Source organism: Apodemus sylvaticus, chromosome 13 (genome assembly GCF_947179515.1).
Source record: "Apodemus sylvaticus chromosome 13, mApoSyl1.1, whole genome shotgun sequence".
NCBI classification, from domain to species: Eukaryota; Metazoa; Chordata; class Mammalia; order Rodentia; family Muridae; genus Apodemus; species Apodemus sylvaticus.
In genome coordinates, this window is record NC_067484.1 from 92,863,657 (window position 1) to 92,882,293 (window position 18,637).

An 18,637-nucleotide genomic window follows, 5' to 3' on the forward strand; every position below is an offset into this window, starting at 1 on the left:
TCTCAGAATAATCAACATCCAGGATTCTGATACAATTGATTTGTTTTTAAACTTGCGGACAGAAAATCACAAGGGAACATTCTTATGTGAGCTGTCTATGACATTTTTGGAGACACATCCATACTATTCTATGTGCAGGTTTATAATGGTACCTCACACATTTAGAATGAGTAGTCCGTTTTGAATTTTTATCTATCCACATACAACCAACCACTGATTTGATTTAATGAGGACACCAGTATAGGGAAATGCTAACACAGAATAGCCAACTAGTATCAGCATCAGGAACAGATACTCTTCAGAGCTGGACAGGAGAACTCAGTTGAACCCCTGCAGCAGACACAAAGCACTTACCCTGAGGTATCGCTTATTACAGACACATGATGCAGTAAACCATCCATGTAGGTCCCTGGAGACTTGAAAATCAGGCTGCTGCTGTCCCTGGTGCTCAACTCAATGTGGCCATCTTCCAGGGTGACCAGCAGGCTACTTGTCTGTAAGCATCCCAGAATACACCATCAACAGTTAATTTGCATTTAGACATTACAAATGATCAAAACTCGGCATAACGCAGTGAGAGGGCATTTTGGCCCAAATACTTTGACTTCACCATTTTGATCAAAAGACAATTGTTAGTTTGCCTTCTTGTTTATGAATATAAAGATGTTATGCAGATTACTTCAACATTGATGAATGTGTCAGTCTTTTTCTAGATCTACTTTCATTCAGCCCATTTAATTTTCTATCAGTTGTACAGAACATTTAAATCACATCTAATTTTCCCTATTTTTACGCTCATTTTGATGAAATTGTTTCTATCAGAATTCATTCTCTTCTGCATAAGTTTTACAGATTCATTATCTTCAGGATTTCCCCCCTATGTGAGGTTACAATGATGACCTCTTTTTTGTGATTTCCATGACTATTTTATGTTCTGGCCATTATTTCTAGGAAGCCCAATTTTCCATGCCAACCTGTTCTCATCCAAACACTGGCAAGATGACTGACCCTTTAACTTAATTAGTAACTGAAACCTATCCTCAGAATGCTTGCTATTTCACTCCCATTCAGTTTTCTTTATCAAATCTAATTTCTGAAGTTTTCCATATGATGTGACTTCTCAAAGAACTTCTACAGCAATTTGTCCGGTGCAGTTACAGGCAGAGATGCCTACGGAAGTGATGGCTTCTGTTGCTGTTAAATGGGTAGACTGTGTTTCTTAACTAACACTTTATGAATTTGAAAGCAATGTCCCTTAGACATTTCCAGAATCCCTCTACAGCACTGGGTTGCTCTAACTTGTTGCTAATCTAATCCTCACATCTGCTTTTGATCATTCTGTAGATTGTAAACTAGCTGTACTTACACGTGACAGAAGAAAGAAGGACTAGGAATTAAAAGTGCTAGGTCAGGGCTGGGACATGGCTCAGTTAATAAAGTGCTTGTCACACAAGGACAAAGGTCTGAACCTTTGTCCCACAAAAGGTTCAGAACCCAGAACCCACATAGAAAAAGCTAGGTACAACAGTGTATGCTCATAAGCCCAAGGTTGGGTAGGTAAAAACAGGAGGATCTGCAGTTTGTTGGTTAGCTATCTTAGTCTACTTGGTGAGTTCCAGGCTGGTGAGAGACCTTGTCTCAAACAAGACAATGTCTCCTAAGGAATGCCACATGAAGTGCCCTTTGACCCACATATTCAGAGAGAGAGAGAGAGAGAGAGAGAGAGAGAGAGAGAGAGAGAGAGAGAGAGAGACAGACAGACAGAGACAGAGACACAGAGACAGACAGAGATACAGAGACAGAGACACAGAGACAGAGAAAGAGACACAGAGACAGAAAGATGCAGAAAGATGCAGGGAGTCAGAGACAGAGAAGGAGACAGACAGATGGGATAGAGGACAGAGAGAATGAATGAACACTGGGCCAAAGTATCCAACTTGGATAGATGACCTCTACTGGCTTACGGCACATGTCTCTTTAGGGATCATTTAAACAAATCTACAAAGACTGGTGAACAAGGTACCAGATGGCAAGAGACTGTGCTGTGAGCATAACCACAGAGCCAGCCACTGCCATCTTTTAGATCTGACACCAAGTATCTATTGGCAACCCAGCCTAAAGAAAGAAACCCAAAGCATTTGTATTTAAAAGTCCCTTTCTTCCTATCAGTGGATTTCTAAGCCCCAGTGAATTACATCATTGGGGCTGTAGAGGGCATCTTCTTGTGGAACAGAGACCCAGTGTCTGTCTATCCCCCCTTCTCTCATTCTCTCTTGCTCTCTGTACGATTCGTTTTTATGCGTGCCGGTGTATGTGGATGAGCTGGTTGACTTCGGGTGTCCTCCCTGACTGCTTGTCTACTATAGATTCAGACATGGTCTTCCTGAACCTGGAGCTTGCCATTCTGGCTAGTTCTGGCTCAGGAGACTGAGCCCCAGACTGTTAGGGGGATGTCCTGCCTGCTTCCCTTGACCTGAGATTATAGGGATCACGTGGTCACAGGGGATCCAAACATCAATTCTCCGATCTGCACAGTGAGTACAACTTGTCAGGCCTTCTTCCCAGCCCCAGAGGGAATTTCTGTGGCTGCATGTAAAGAGAGAGCACAAGATGCTGCTTTCTCTAATTCTCCCAGGGCAAAAATTTTCTTTGGAGATGCTGCTACAATAAAGGAATCTGAAGAACTTTCTCTGGAAGATGTAATCGAAAAGAAATAGCAAGGAGAAATCTTAATCTTTTCCTAAACCACATTATTACCTATAGATGTTATAATTCATTTTAACGCATATCTGTAAAGAATGGAAATGATTGTTCAATACACACAAACGAAACTCTATAGATTATTATGTGCCATCCAACCAGATTTCTCTCAGGATCTCCCCAGGTGGAGAATTACTCATGCCAGAATTGTGATGTCAGATAAAATTCCCAAACTACTTTCTTCAACATCTCTCTGCTGCTTTTGGCAGAGAACAGAGCCAGGCTTTGTTGTACTAAGAACACACTGTGTCTTACCCGTGTCTGATGATTTAGCAGTGTTCCGCTGGGTTGGAAGGTCTGGAACCCAAAGGAGAGCTGGAAGCGATCAGGTAAGGGCACATCCAAGTCTGTGAAGCTCATCTGTCCTCCTCTGGAGAACGAGGCCGTTCGCACAAGCTGAAACGCGAGCACGGAAATGACTGGCATTATAGCCACTTCCTGGATACCCAGATACGGGCTCTCAGACTACACCCCTTCCCTGGAAGTGACGACCACTGTTAGTGCAGCTCAGACAGATCCCCTCTGTGCTTTGCCATGCAATCAGGAACGGAGCATCTGTAAGGTTTCATGAGTATCTGGTGACCTTTACACACACATTCAGTGCATGAAGCCAGCTCAGCCCCGCACCACGAGCCCTCTGGGACGCCATCTGTCCCACAGTCCTGACTCCTGCTTACCTTCCAGTCCTCTGAGCACTTTTTGGTCACACCCACAGTGTCGTTCAACCTGACAACCCCACTGGTTTTCTTCAGATTCTTCATGCAGCCTTGGAAAGCAGGTGTCGAGATGTTAAACCTGAGGATGGGATGTAGAAAGTGGGTCCCGTGAGGCTGGGCTCCCCTGAAATGCTGGCTTCCTGGTACTTCACAGAGGACAGGAAAGTCTGTGGATAGGCTGTGAACTGCAGGTGTTACTGAAACACAGTCACAGAAAACTGAGAGCCAGGAATGTGCTAAAAACCTTTAGACTATTTTTCTATTCACCATGTGAATTCAGAAGAAATGGTCAGTTTTTAGTTTTATTAAATTCTGGAAAACACGGCTGGTTTAATCCTTAGGCCGACTCTATCCGATACCTCCCAACCATGCTACCCAAGCAAGTCATCGTTATGAGGATTAAACCCACGGATGCTCAGAAAGAGCTTGGGAAGACGTTGGATGCAGGGATGAACACACAGGTGTGTCAAGAGTTTCAGGAGTGGGTGAGGGCTGTGGGCTCCGGAGCCAGGCCGTCTGGGCTCAAGTTCTGCGTCTGCCTCACCAAGCAACTTTACTTCTCTGTGCAGCTCTACTATAAAGTGCAGACCTACACTTCTGCTTCACGTGTCTGTCTGTCATGTGACGGCACTTAGGGAATCCCAAGGGCTCGCCGCACGGCAGCAGGGCTGTCTATATAGACACTAACAGCCACATCACCCTTTAACCCACACCTGCTGCCTCTGCCGAATACTCTCTTGTTATCCCGGCAATCTCGTCTGGCTATGTGGTGTATGCATGCACATGTGTGTGCATATCCCTTTGGCTGTGGGTTTGTACACATGTATTGTTAGGCCAGGGGTTAACAGTGGATGTCTTTCTTCCTGTATTGCCCTCACCTCATTTTTTGAGACACGGTCTTTCCTTGAAACTGAGGTTCAGCAACAAGCTAGACTGGCTGGCCCTTGCATGGAGGGTGGGGGGGGCCCTTGGGGGTGGTGGGGAGCCCTTGGGGGGGTGGGGAGCCCTTGGGGGGGTTCCTCTTGCCTCTGACACCTACCACTAGGGCTGTAGCTTCAGACTATTATTCCTGGCTTTCTTTCTTTTTCTTAAAAATTACTTATTGTATGAGTGCTCTGTTGCATATGAACCTGCTTGCCAGAAGAGGACATCAGACTCCTTTACAGATGGTTGCGAGCTACCCTGTGCTTGCTGAGAGTTGAACCTGGAACCTCTGGAAGAGCAGTTGGTGCTCTTAACCACTGAGCCATCTCTCCAGCCCCCTCATTCCTGGCTTTTTAATATGGGTGCTAGAGAACAGAATTCATAATCTCATGCTTGTTCAGTGAGCCCTCTATAGAAGGCTCCATTTTGCCAGTCCCCACACAAGCACTTTCTCTACAGATCTTCCTGTGTGACGCCCTGGCATGCCCCTTTGACTTTACTTCCTAATCTGTGTGGAGCCAGATTCATGTACGGCATTAACACGCACAAACTGACTGAGGCAAATATTAATGTTTCATCATCAAATGACATGCTAAGAAAATCCACTCCTGATTTCATTATAAATCCCTAAGGTAGCTCCATTTATCTAAATGGAAAGGTGTGTGCCTTTATTCTGGTCTAGTTCATTATAAACAGGAGAACGACGGAGCGTGCATAAAATCAAATCTCATTGAAAGGAAACGAACATCCTTGTTGGCACTGTGGCTTAATTACTTTATAAAGACGGCTTGCACCTTGGGAAAGGAAGGAATTTCGTTTCAAATTTTGGGACTGGCATCTTTACAAACATGTTCATATCCACTGTCTTGGACCATCTGAGGGTCTAGATTCCCACATTCTCTCCAGGTTTCAAGGTCTGAACTTACTAGCTAGAGGAAGCTAATTATGTCTGGCAGGTACTCTTAGTCAACGACCTCCTACATGGGGGGGGGGGCAGCGTTTATACTCTGGGCCTACCTACCCACAAAAGCTCACCCCGTTGCTGGGGTCCACAGACATGAGAGAGCAAGAAGAGCAGAGCGTGGCACTGAACTGAGAGTTTGTCACATCCCAGCTGACTGTCACTGTCGCAGGAGCTTTGCTTTCATGTTTTATGTCACAGTCAGAACTGAAGAGAAAATGTCCTGCTTGGCGCGAGGCCCTCTGGCCTTATCAGGAAGGATTGTAGATTGGATTAACAGACACGTGATCCCTGATTATAATCTCAAGTGATTCAAAGATCCGGGTCCTCTTTCCCAGAAGACAGAGAGGGGAAGAGTCACCCGTGGACTCCACAGAGCAGAGCTTCCCTGTGCAGCCAGGGCTCACCATGTCTCAGTCCCATCGGGCGTGAACTCTCCCAGTCTCCTCAGGGCCCTTCCACTAAGCAGGGCTCCTTGGGAAGAGCTGTGCCGTTCCCCCTGGAGAGTTCTGCTGAGGTCCTACAAGCCACCCCATCCCAGTGATCCACATCAGGAACAGTTGCAAGGGCTCACTGGATGACCGAATGCCTTACTGGACAGCTAAGACAGGCCAGACACAGATAGACATCGCTTAGCATTTCATTTCTGAAGAAACGAAAGGTCAGGTAAATATTTTCATGGCCTTCTGTCCCCTTTGCTTATTTCTCTGCTCTTGTGATTTTAATTAAAACTAGGGAAAAAGGTATAAATTTATCTAGAAAGTGGGAGAGGGTGGGGGTAGCCTCTTGTTTGGAAGCATAAGTCTGATTACCAGGAAAGCTAGCTCTCATACAGACACACCCTCCCTCCCTCCCTCCCTCCCTCCCTCCCTCCCTCCCTCCCTCCCTCCCTCCCTCCCTTTTCCCCCTCCTTCCTCCCCATCCCAATCCTTTTCTGCATGTATGTTCTTATTCTATATGTGTTCATGGACTTCTTTAATGGGTAAAGCAATAGCCTTACTTTGTTTTCCTATCCCTTATCAGACCAGCTGGATTCTTTGTGGTTTCTATCCTTCCAAGAGTGACAAGTAGGAATAGTGAGTTGCCACACACTTTATGCAACCCCCCACATTTTGGATAGCCAGTCCCAAAACTCAATTCTTACAGTCCATTTTTTCTTTCATGACTACATTGTTAGTACTGCAAAGTTTACTGTTTGGGCTGATATTAAACACGGGAGCCTAGACTTATTGGTAGCATTCCCAGTCAGCATAAGAGGTGTTCTGCTTTAACTAAAATGCAGAACATCAGGTTGGCAGAATGGCTCAGCGGCTAAGGGCTCTGCTGTGAAGCCTGACAACCAGAGCTTGACAGCCAGGACACCCAGGGTGGAGAGAGAGAGAGAGAGATGACCCCACGAGCGGCCCTCTGATCTTCATGCATGCAGGGGCTCCCCTCCCCAGATAAGAGCCCGCGACTTCATCTTACCTTTCTCTGATTGCAATTGGAATGCCTCCCAGATAATATGTGCTGAAATCAAATATTTCCCCTTCGATTCTTATACTATGTTCATTCATATTTATCCACATGCGTTTTTGCGATTTTCCAATTGTGATTAAAATCTGAAAGGAATGGGAAACAAATCAGGTAGCAATGAGACACAACCCTATCTGGAGTATCTCAGAGTAACTGCGGCTTTGATTTTGTTTACGTACGTGGCAGACCGCTGACCAGTAGCAGTGTGTGGTAAAAATTTGATACTAAGACATCTGTGAGGGCTGGAGAGATGGCTTAGCAGTTAAGAGCACTGACTGCTCTTCCAGAGGTCCTGAGTTCAATTCCCAGCGACCACATGATGGCTCACAACCATCCGTAATGAGATCTGATGCCCTCTTCTGGTGTCTCTGAAGACATTGACAGTGTACTTGTATACATAAAGTAAATAAATACAAAAAAAAAAAGACATCTGTGAGTGTCTGTGTGTCTGTGTACATATCCACATTTTTGCATGTTTGTCCACGTGTGTTCACATGTGTGTGTGTATATGCAGAGGTCAGGAAATATCCATAGGCAATGCTCCTTGGCCACCGTTGACCTTTGATCTGAGCACCGCACCAGGGACCTGCCTGCTTTTGTATCATCCTTACTGCTGGGACAACCATGCCTAGCTTTTTCTCCTTAGCTTCTGAGAAGCTCTAAGCACAATCAAAGTCATCTCCCCAAGTTACTAAAGCAGTGGTTCTCAGCTATGCCTTGCTACCCCTCTGCCTGTAGCATTAGGAAGGTTGAGAACTACTGCCTAAAACATCTTAGTAGAGATGGTCTCACTGTAATAGGAATGTTCTCATTTGAAATTTATCATGGTTTACACAATTTACATATGCTATATATTTATTATATTTCATTCCTAAATATTCAGAATTGTAAAGGGCACATCCACAGTTAATAAGTTCATCTTGTAAACTTTTTTGGGGGGGGTCCTAATTTCATTTTAAAGGTTCACTGACTTCTAAAAATTCAAATAAACAGACTCCATACCGAATGATCTCTCCCATCGTTGATGGTGTCTCGAATTCCTTTCTCTTTGGGTGGCTCTGAATTTAGTTTGTATTTCACCATGAGATTGCCGTCTTCTATATTCAGGGATATGAAGTTATCCTGGAGTATGGAAAAGGTCAGGTTACCAGAAGGCCTGGCTGAAGAAGAGGAAAGTTCTGATCTCCAGTGACACTTGATGCCCTGGGCGCCATTGGCTTCAGGTCCCTCCTGAGCTAACAGGGAGTTGAGCACTGTGAGACCTCATGCTCAAGAGGCAGACGATGGCCAACCACTATTAGCAGTGTGGGATAGCGCAGTGCCCGGCACTCAGGACAAATCAGGCACGCCAGCCAGCATCCTGATTTTGTTTTTATCACAACCAGAACCAGAGAACCACACATGGAGTAATTTCCTCCCTTCTTGTCCAGTCAGTTCAACTGAACACTGGGATGTCCTCTTAACTGTCTCATGCCACAACCTCAGCCATATTGCCCTACTCCAGTGGTCCTCCCTGTTTTCCTATGAGCTCCTCTCCTGTTCTCCTGCAGTGATCCTCCCCTGTTCTCTTACAGTGGTCCTCCCCTACTCTCCTGCAGTGGCCCTCCCTTGTTTTCCTGCAGTGATCCTCCCCTGTTCTCCTATGTGGTCCTCCCCTGTTCTCCTGCAGTGGTCCTCCCCTGTTCTCCTGCAGTGGTCCTCCCCTGTTCTCCTGCAGTGGTCCTCCCCTGTTCTCCTGCAGTGGTTTTCCCCTGTTCTCCTGCAGTGATCCTCCTCTGTTCTCCTACAGTGGTCCTCTCCTGTTCTCTTGCAGTGGTCCTCCCCTGTTCTCCTGCAGTGGTCCTCTCCTGTTCTCTTGCAGTGGTTCTCCCCTGTTCTCCCACAGTAGTCCTCCCCTGTTCTCCTGCAGTGGGACAGCCCTCCCTGTTCCCCACAGATCACTGCCACCATGCAGCCAGGGCAGCCTTCTGCAGTTGCCAGTGAGCACACTAACTTTCTTTGTCCCCAGAAGATGCTTTGAAGCACTGGACACCTCTTCACTTTGCTTCTCATTATGCCTCACTGGCCACACCCTAACCACATTGGCCACCTTTTATCCCTGCATGTTCTCATTGCCAGGCCTTTCTGTGTCCTGTCCCTCCTGGATCCTCTGCCAGTGTCACCTTCTCCGAGTTCACCAGATTTCAGGGGAGGCACCTTCTACTTGAGACTCTGACGCTGAACTTCTTCACTTCCCCTCAACACTACTCAGAATTGTGAGGAAGCCCTGGCTCACCTATTGGCAGTGCACCTCTGTGCAATACCAGCATTCCCCTCTAGAGGGCAGGATCTGGTTCATCCCAGTTAGCTTTGTCTCGGCCATGGAGTAACTAACTGGTTGCTGTTACCTAATACCCTATGATAGCCTTTTCAACAAATGGTGCTGGTTCAAATGGAGGTCAGCATGCAGAAGAATGCGAATTGATCCATCCTTGTCTCCTTGTACTAAGCTCAAATCCAAATGGATCAAGGACCTCCACATAAAGCCAGACACTCTGAAGCTAATAGAAAAGAAACTGGGGAAGACCCTTGAGGACATTGGTACAGGGAGAAAATTTCTGAACAGAACACCAATAGCGTATGCTCTAAGAGCAAGAATTGACAAATGGGACCTCATAAGGTTACAGAGTTTCTGTAAGGCAAAGGACACCATCAAAAGGACAAATCGGCAACCAACAAATTGGGAAAAGATCTTCACCAATCCTACATCAGATAGAGGGCTAATATCCAATATATATAAAGAACTCAAGAAGTTAGACTCCAGAAAACCAAACAACCCTATTAAAAATGGGGTACAGAGTTAAACAAAGAATTCTCACCTGAAGAACTTCGGATGGCAGAGAAGCATCTTAAAAAATGCTCAACTTCATTAGTCATTAGGGAAATGCAAATCAAAACAACCCTGAGATTTCACCTTACACCAGTCAGAATGGCTAAGATTAAAAATTCAGGAGACAGCAGGTGTTGGAGAGGGTGTGGAGAAAAAGGAACACTCCTCCACTGCTGGTGGGGTTGCAGATTGGTACAACCACTCTGGAAATCAGTCTGGCGGTTCCTCCGAAAACTGGGCACCTCTCTTCTAGAAGATCCTGCTATACCACTCCTGGGCATATACCCAAAGGATTCCCCACCATGTAATAAGGATACATGCTCTACTATGTTCATAGCAGCCCTATTTATAATTGCCAGATGCTGGAAAGAACCCAGGTATCCCTCAACAGAAGAGTGGATGCAAAAAATGTCGTATATCTACACAATGGAGTACTATTCAGCCATTAGAAACAATGAATTCATGAAATTCTTAGCAAATGGATGGAGCTAGAAAACATCATACTAAGTGAGGTAACCCAGACTCAAAAGGTGACTCATGATATGCACTCACTAATAAGTGGATTATAATTAACCTAGAAAACTGGAATACCCCAAACATAATCCATACATCAAATGAGGTACAAGAAGAAAGGAGGAGTGGCCCCTTGTTCTGGAAAGACTCAGTGAAGCAGTATAGGGCAAAACCAGAACGGGGAAGTGGGAAGGGGTGGGTGGGAGGACAGGGGGAGAGAAGGGGGCTTATGGGACTTTCGGGGAGTGGGGGGCTAGAAAAGGGGAAATCATTTGAAATGTAAATAAAAAATATATCGAATAAAAAAAAAAAGAACTCTCTGTGATATCCAGGGCCTAAGTCTTCATCCAAAAGGCTTTTAGTGTGAATTCTAAACCTTGCCCTGGAGAGTCATCCACTCTTCAGCCAGGTAGCAGCAGCAACATGAATCTCATTAGGAGAGGCTCTAAGGATTCTTACACAATGGTGTTATGCAAGTTTCCTCCAGACTACACACTATTTCTGGTTCTTTGTCTCCAAGAACTTCAAAATGGAAAACAAGTTGAGCATCTCCAAAATCCAAATTAAAAATGGGAATGCTTCACAATCTAAAACAGTTTGCTCGAGTGTCAGCCCAACACCACAGTGCTGATAGTTTAGGTTACTCAAGCCTTGCTCTGTGTACAAAACTGTTAAAAGTACATTGCATGCAATCACCTTTAGCCTACATGTATACAGTATACATTTATAAAGCATACATGGGGTTCATGTTAGACATGGGTCCTGCGATGGTTGGCTAACTCAACTTGACCGCACCTAGAATCACCTTGGAAGAGTGTCTCAGTGAGGGACTGGCTGTCCACATTGGTTTGGCTTTGGACACATCTACGGGGTTGTCATGACTGGCTTAACTGGTATGAGAAAACCCAGACTGGACCTGGGCAGTACCTTTTCGTGGTATTGGGCCCTGAACTGTACAAGAGAAGGAAAGCTAGCTGAGCCCAGAACATCCTTAGGATTTCTATTTATACATATGCAAATGTTCCAAAGTGGAAAACAATCCAAAATGTGGAACACTATACATCCTGAGCATTTGGGGGGCGGGGAAGAGGTCCTCCACCTGAACTGAGGAGTCCTTGCTTTGGAATCCAAGTGCCCTGGCCTGACGATTCTTCCTGCTAGCTCTCTCCAGCCTTTGGGATGATTGGCACCCTCTCAAACCATCAGAGCAAAGGGACCAGACGAACCTCAGAAAGAGCCTGGGTTCCTACCTGGCAGGCAGAGGTTTGGTAAATCCTCAAGCCATGCCTCACATTCACAGACGGCTCCTCTGGAATATTTTTCTAGAACTCTGCCTGTGAGAACAACTCTATAAGATTTGTTCTGGAGGTCAGTCCAACAAAGACCCAATGCCGAAGAACCGGAACTAACCTCATGCCCATTCTCTCTGAATGAGTAGAGGGCGCTGGCCATCGTGTCTGAACGTGACCGTGACTGCATGCTCCTACTCTAAGAAATGTACGCGCGGCCTATGTCTAGTGTCGACGGATTGATTATATGGCAGTTCTATGTTTGTTGGGTTTTTTTTTTTTGAGACACCTCCACAATGATTTCCAAAATTGGCTGCACTTGTTTATTTTTCTACTACCAGGATTTAAGGTAGTAGAAAATCCTTTCACTAAATCCACACCGACATTTGTTATCACTGTATTCCCAAGGACAGCCATTCTGACAGGTATGATGGAATCCTGCAGTTCACTGCACCAATGCAGAAGTGATCTGCATTTCCCTGATGGCTATATAGATCCCGATCGAAAACCCATGGCTTGGAATGGAAGGTCAACGTTATTATCATTTTTTCCTATAATACATTATTTTGCTACATATAATTTTCTATAATTAATTATAATACATTATTTTGCTCATATAGTCAAACTGTCTTCTATAGTCATAGACCTATGTGCTCTCAGCCTTGGTTAGAGAAGCGTTTTTTCCAAGGCTGATAATACTCAACTAGTCAAGTCTTAAGAACAAGAGATAAAAGCTCAGTCCTAAAGGATCATTTTTCTCGCTCAACGCCACCAGCTACCACTAAATACCAAGGCTCAGGGATCATCTATGTCAAACTTACAGCGTGGGAGGGGGAGCTTCTCTCAGGCCCGTCCCTTACTGAGTAGATATTGGCAGCTGGTAGCTGCTATGGGAAGGAGAATTAATCTTCCTTTGAATGTGTAACCTTGGTAGATTTCCCATAATCCACTGGATGGCCCCATACCTATAGGCAGCATTAGTTGAACTTAGCAAGCTATTAAGAAAAAAACCCCAGGAAGTGAGGAGGGGACCATTTGAGGGGTTTGAAGGAGGTAGAAAGGAAAAACAGGGTAGTGGATATGATCATATTTCATTGTACACAGTATAAAGAAAAATATTAAAAATAAAGAATGACCCACTGGCCCAGGCTACTTCAAAGTATCCGAGCTTCTATTGCCTTGGAAAGTCAAGCTGCAGGCTCATAAAGACGCAATCCTCACAGTCCGCCAAATCAAGCTCATAACTGCAGGAAGTCCAGCCACCTAGGTTTGGGGGACCCTAGGAAGTCTTCATTTGTTTTAAAACAGCTATTATTAAAGTCTAAGACCAGCATGAAGACCGGCTAGGAGGGCGGTCCTGCCTCATTTGAGGGTAAGTTCTCACATTCCTGACCCTTTGACCTTGTTAAAATTCACATCAACAGAAAGAAAACATGACTGGCCAATGCCATAAGCCACAGCTTTCCAACCTAGATGGCTTGTCACAACAGCCCACTTACCCAAAAATTGCTAGATACAGAGGATATACAAGTGGTTTCTGGATGCTTGGCATAAGGATGCTTACCTGATTTTCTGCAAAGAACAGTAAACCCCTGTCCACTGTAGTCTGGATGGTCTGTATGAAGTTTGGGAAGGGAGCATTGGGTTGAGTAGGGATGCGAGCGTAGCCCGTACCTTCAAAGTAATTTTTGTCAGACTCTTCCTTTCTCCTGTCAACACCAACCAGATGTTACTGATTAAACAACAGAACAAAGAATACACAGGCACAGTTTTGTAGTGAACGGGAAACCCTGTTAGCATGTCTAGATAGCTTTTCTTCTTCTTAAAGCCTGCTGTGAAGGGATAGTTCAGTGGGTGAAGAATAAGAGCGAAACCCCAGGTTTTGGTGCTCAGAACCCAAAGCTGGGCATGGCAGATCATATCTGTAACCCCAGTATTGGGGCCGGGGTGTAGAAGCAGGTGTTCTGGCCAGCCTAGTGAACTCTAAGTTCAGAGAGAGACCCTGTCTCAAAAATAAGGTGGGGATTATAGAGAAAAGGATCAATGTCTACTTCTGGTTGCCACATGTACACACATGGATGGATCTACCTGGACACACATACATATGTTATATTATGCCCATGAGACAGACAGACAGAGAGAGACAGAGACAGAGAGACAGATACAGAGAGAGACAGAGACAGAGAGACAGAGACAGAGAGAGACAGAAACAGAGACAGAGAGACACAGAGAGACAGACATACAGGGAGAGACAGAGAGACACAGAGAGATAGAGACAAAGAGAGAGACACAGAGAGACAGACATAGAGGAAACAGAATGAGTGAGATGTCCTAGAATGAATCTTCTAGAGATGTCTCTTTAGAAGTAGCTAACTAGCTGAAAACATTTGAATGTAAGAGATCATTAATTTTCAGTGTTACCTTCTCCTAAATATTAAATGCTTACTCTTCTTAGATAGGAATCCAAAATCTTTTAAATTGTAGGAATGACTACAAGCTCAAAAGAGCGTGTTGTGGTTTGAATAAGAATGTCTCCTATAGGGTCAAATATCTGAATGTTTGGTCTTTAGGAAGTGACACTCTTAGGAGGCATGGTTTTGTTGACGTCTGGTCTTGTTAGAGGAAGTGTGCCACTGGGAGTTGCTTTGGGGTTTCAACAGCCCAAGTCTGATCCAATGACTTTCTGTCTCTCTGCCCGCTGCCTTGTCTAGCACCATGTCTGCCTGTATGCTTCCTATCAAATCAGTAATGGACTAAATCTCAAATGTAAGCAAGTCCCAGTGAAATGCTTACTTTTATAAGAGTTGCTGTGGCCATGGCATTTCTTCACAGCAACGGAACATTGACTAAGACAGAGCAATTTTCAAATAGATTCAGAAGACAAAGTACCTAGAAAGTCACTTATTTTGTAGACTGCTATAGTATAAATTTTAATTACATAAGTATGTACCTAAATAATCTAATATTGAGTATTTTTATGGTAGGAGTCACCAAAAATATAAGATTTGTTTTTGAAAATTATATTTACTATTGTCATGTATATGTGTCGTGTGTGTTATGAATGTAAGTATGCTACAGTGGTACATGTGGAGATCAGAGGACAACTTTGTGGATGTAAGTATGCTACAGTGGTACGTGTGGCGATCAGAGGACAACTTTGTGGATGTAAGTATGCTACAGTGGTACGTGTGGAGATCAGAGGACAACTTTGTGGATGTAAGTATGCTACAGTGGTGCGTGTGGAGATCAGAGGAAACTTTGTGGATGTAAGTATGCAACAGTGGTACGTGTGGAGATCAGAGGACAACTTTGTGGATGTAAGTATGCAACAGTGGTACGTGTGGAGATCAGAGGAAACTTTGTGGATGTAAGTATGCAACAGTGGTACGTGTGGAGATCAGAGGACAACTTTGTGGATGTAAGTATGCTACAGTGGTACGTGTGGAGATCAGAGGACAACTTTGTGGATGTAAGTATGCTACAGTGGTACGTGTGGAGATCAGAGGACAACTTTGTGGATGTAAGTATGCAACAGTGGTACGTGTGGAGATCAGAGGAAACTTTGTGGATGTAAGTATGCAACAGTGGTACGTGTGGAGATCAGAGGACAACTTTGTGGATGTAAGTATGCTACAGTGGTACGTGTGGAGATCAGAGGACAACTTTGTGGATGTAAGTATGCAACAGTGGTACGTGTGGAGATCAGAGGAAACTTTGTGGATGTAAGTATGCAACAGTGGTACGTGTGGAGATCAGAGGACAACTTTGTGGATGTAAGTATGCAACAGTGGTACGTGTGGAGATCAGAGGAAACTTTGTGGATGTAAGTATGCAACAGTGGTACGTGTGGAGATCAGAGGACAACTTTGTGGATGTAAGTATGCTACAGTGGTACATGTGGAGATCAGAGGACAACTTTGTGAATGTAAGTATGCTACAGTGGTACATGTGGAGATCAGAGGACAACTTTGTGGAGTGTAAGTATGCTACAGTGGTGCGTGTGGAGATCAGAGGACAACTTTGTGGATGTAAGTATGCTACAGTGGTTCATGTGGAGATCAGAGGAAACTTTGTGGATGTAAGTATGCTACAGTGGTACGTGTGGAGATCAGAGGACAACTTTGTGGATGTAAGTATGCTACAGTGGTTCATGTAGAGATCAGAGGACAACTTTGTGAATGTAAGTATGCTACAGTGGTTCATGTGGAGATCAGAGGAAACTTTGTGGATGTAAGTATGCTACAGTGGTACATGTGGAGATCAGAGGACAACTTTGTGGAGTGTGTTCCTCTTCTGACATACATGGACTCAAGGATCAAAACCAGATCTTTAGGCTTGTACAACACATGTTGTTACCCATGGACCCATCTTATAGTCCCAAAGATTCATGCTTTTAACGCCTAGAAAACCACTATCCTAATGTGGTGATAAAGGAGGGCAGGATGCGTGTTATTTACATCTTAGGAATGGAGCCTTGTGGGTGTTATCTGTACAAAGGGGAAGCGATTCTGGCCCCAGGCAATGAACTGCACCTTCAAGAGCCTGCCCACCCCTGGAAGACGCAGCAGTACAGTCCACCTCTTCCCAGCCCTGGGGACCATGCCCTCCAGGCTTCATTTACCTCCTGCAAGGCTCCACCTCAGTGGTGTTGAGATTGAAAGTCGTCTTGAAATTGTACAAGCTTAGGACGTTTTCGTTGAGGTCATCTAGTTCGATACAACCTTTGTACGGAGGGAACCTCAGTCTGCTAGGAAGCTGAGAGAGAGGCAAGAGGAAGCTCTGGTGAGTTGAGCGGGAGGGGAGAGTGACCATGTAGCGCTAAGACTTTCACAGTGAACTTTCATCAGAGCGGAGAACGTGGTTCAGGGCTCTGACATTTAAGAGCCGTCTAAACTCAGGCTGGTCACTAATCTTCCCTGCCTGAGTGTGTTCATCAGAAAAATGGGGATGATATTTAATACTTATCACCACAGTACATTAAATTAATGATCTAAAGCTTAAAACACTGGACAAAGACAGTACATCTTGGCTGTTACTATTGGGTGTGCCTTGAGAGTTTATGATTAATTCGGTTTTTTATAGAATTAGTTAAAACACAGACATGAAGTCATCATACCACATTAAATTAAAGCATTCCACTGGGTGAGTCAACATTGATACTTACTTCAAAATCAGGTGGGTAACCTCCAACATAAAACACAGCATTCTCGGGATCCAAATTAAGGAGTGTGTTGCTACTGCTGACCTCCAGGTCATAGACCCCAGGAGCTTTGGGTTTATTGGATGTGGCTTCTTTGGTGTAATTAAGTTTGGCAAATTGATATATTCTGTTGAAAATTAGACAATAAAAAATGTAGGAGAAAATGAAAGAATTCAAAGCCAATATGCTAAAAGCTGAGTAACATGCCAATGGGAGAGTTTGCTGAGGCTGGTCAAGTCGACAAGCAGCAAGAGCCAGCTGGACTGTACCTCTGGAACTTGACCCGGTCCATAACCGCCTCCTGCGACTCACTCTCTGTCAGGACCTCGTCTATCTGAACTTCAGCTTCTCGATCCCCCAGGTTGTAGACACATGTCAGCTGGCCATCTACAACCGCCATGCCGATGTAGTCCTTGGAGGCCTGGGGACATAAAGGCCACCTTAGAACTCTTTTCATATTGTAAACAAAGAATATAGAAAATAAAAATTATAATAAATAAATAAATACATTTTTTTAAAAAAAAGGGCCCTTTTTCATTCAAAATGAAACAGTGTTGGGATTTCTTTTTTTTTTTGTATTTTATTTTATTTATTTTTTTATTGATATATTTTTTATTTACATTTCAAATGATTTCCCCTTTTCTGGGTCCCCACTCCCTGCAAGTCCCATAAGCACTCTTCCCTCCCCCTGGGGATTTCTTGAAGAAATTTTAAAACAGTTTAAGCATGAGGATTAAGACAGTGAGGTTTCAGACAGACAGACAGACAGTCCAATCCCAGAGCATGGGTGTGACAGACAGACACATCCCAGAGCAGCATGGGTGTGACAAGAACTCAGAACCCTTAGATCTTCTCAAACTCTCAAAGTCCACCCCTGGAGGATCCTAAATATTTCATTAATGGGTCATTACAGAACACTTGAGTCTCTTGCTGGGGCTGTCTCCTCATCCTGTAGTGGACTGAGTTACAGATCTTCCCACTGTTCAGTCTCTGAGAGTTTACCAGCACCTACCACAGAGCAAGCCAACTTAGCTGCTCATTAGAGTTTATCAGTAAAAAAGGATGACCCACTTCTCATCTCCAGGTGCCATGCTATGTTCTCTTAGAACTCTGTGGCAGCCTCAGCTATGACATTTCCCCATCATCACAGTAAGTTATCTGTGTGTGTTTCTTCTCTATTAGAATGGGAGAATGTCAAGGAAGAAACAAACATACACATATATACATATATACATATATATATATACATATACATATATACATACACATACACACAAAGATGGATGATAAATAGACAGACAGACAGATAGATAGATCGATGAATAGATACTAAAACTGACAATTTTGATCATTTTTAAGAGTATGCTGGCATTGGGGATGTTTAAGAAGTAAATTTTAGTTTATCATAAACATCAACTCTAATACATAATTAGGACAGTTGTCCCTCTGCATCAGTAAGGGGACTGGTTCAGAACCCCTGGGAACATTCAGTACTGCAGACGGTTATATACAATGGCACAGCATCTGTATGTAACCTGTACATACGCTCCTATAGGCTCTAAAATGTAGGCTGCTTATAATACCTCACTTAATGGGAATGTAATATAAATACTTGGTATGCTACACTTGTGAGGATCCTTTTGGTGCAAGGTTTCCCTCATTTTGCTTAGTCTGAGACAAGGTCTCATGCAGGCCAGGCTGGCCCACAACCCTCCATGTAGCCCAAATGAAGGCTTCCCCCCCCCCCAGGCATGAAAAGCTAGTTAAAATTAACAATACTGCTGGGCTAAGAATAGTCACTGTACTGTCCACTGCTGATAACTAAGAATTCTCTAACCAGAGAGAATTTCCAAGAATCATATTACTTTATATATTTATGAGAAAAATTAG

The 18,637-nt window shown here is 44.2% G+C and overlaps 1 protein-coding gene across 4 annotated transcripts in view; it reads right to left on the reverse strand.

Annotated features, from left to right (window-relative positions):
• The window catches only part of Lama3 (laminin subunit alpha 3), a 233,592-nt gene that overhangs the window by 23,295 nt on the left and 191,660 nt on the right, over nt 1-18,637 (reverse strand). For all 4 annotated transcript variants that reach the window (XM_052155507.1, XM_052155506.1, XM_052155509.1 and 1 more), the window contains 9 exons: nt 17,017-17,168; nt 16,712-16,874; nt 16,169-16,302; nt 13,112-13,256; nt 7,879-7,998; nt 6,829-6,962; nt 3,438-3,555; nt 3,016-3,156; nt 355-494 (listed from right to left, as the gene is read on the reverse strand). In XM_052155507.1, the coding sequence (XP_052011467.1) occupies nt 355-494; nt 3,016-3,156; nt 3,438-3,555; nt 6,829-6,962; nt 7,879-7,998; nt 13,112-13,256; nt 16,169-16,302; nt 16,712-16,874; nt 17,017-17,168 (1,247 nt within the window). The remainder of the gene's footprint in view (nt 1-354; nt 495-3,015; nt 3,157-3,437; nt 3,556-6,828; nt 6,963-7,878; nt 7,999-13,111; nt 13,257-16,168; nt 16,303-16,711; nt 16,875-17,016; nt 17,169-18,637) is intronic.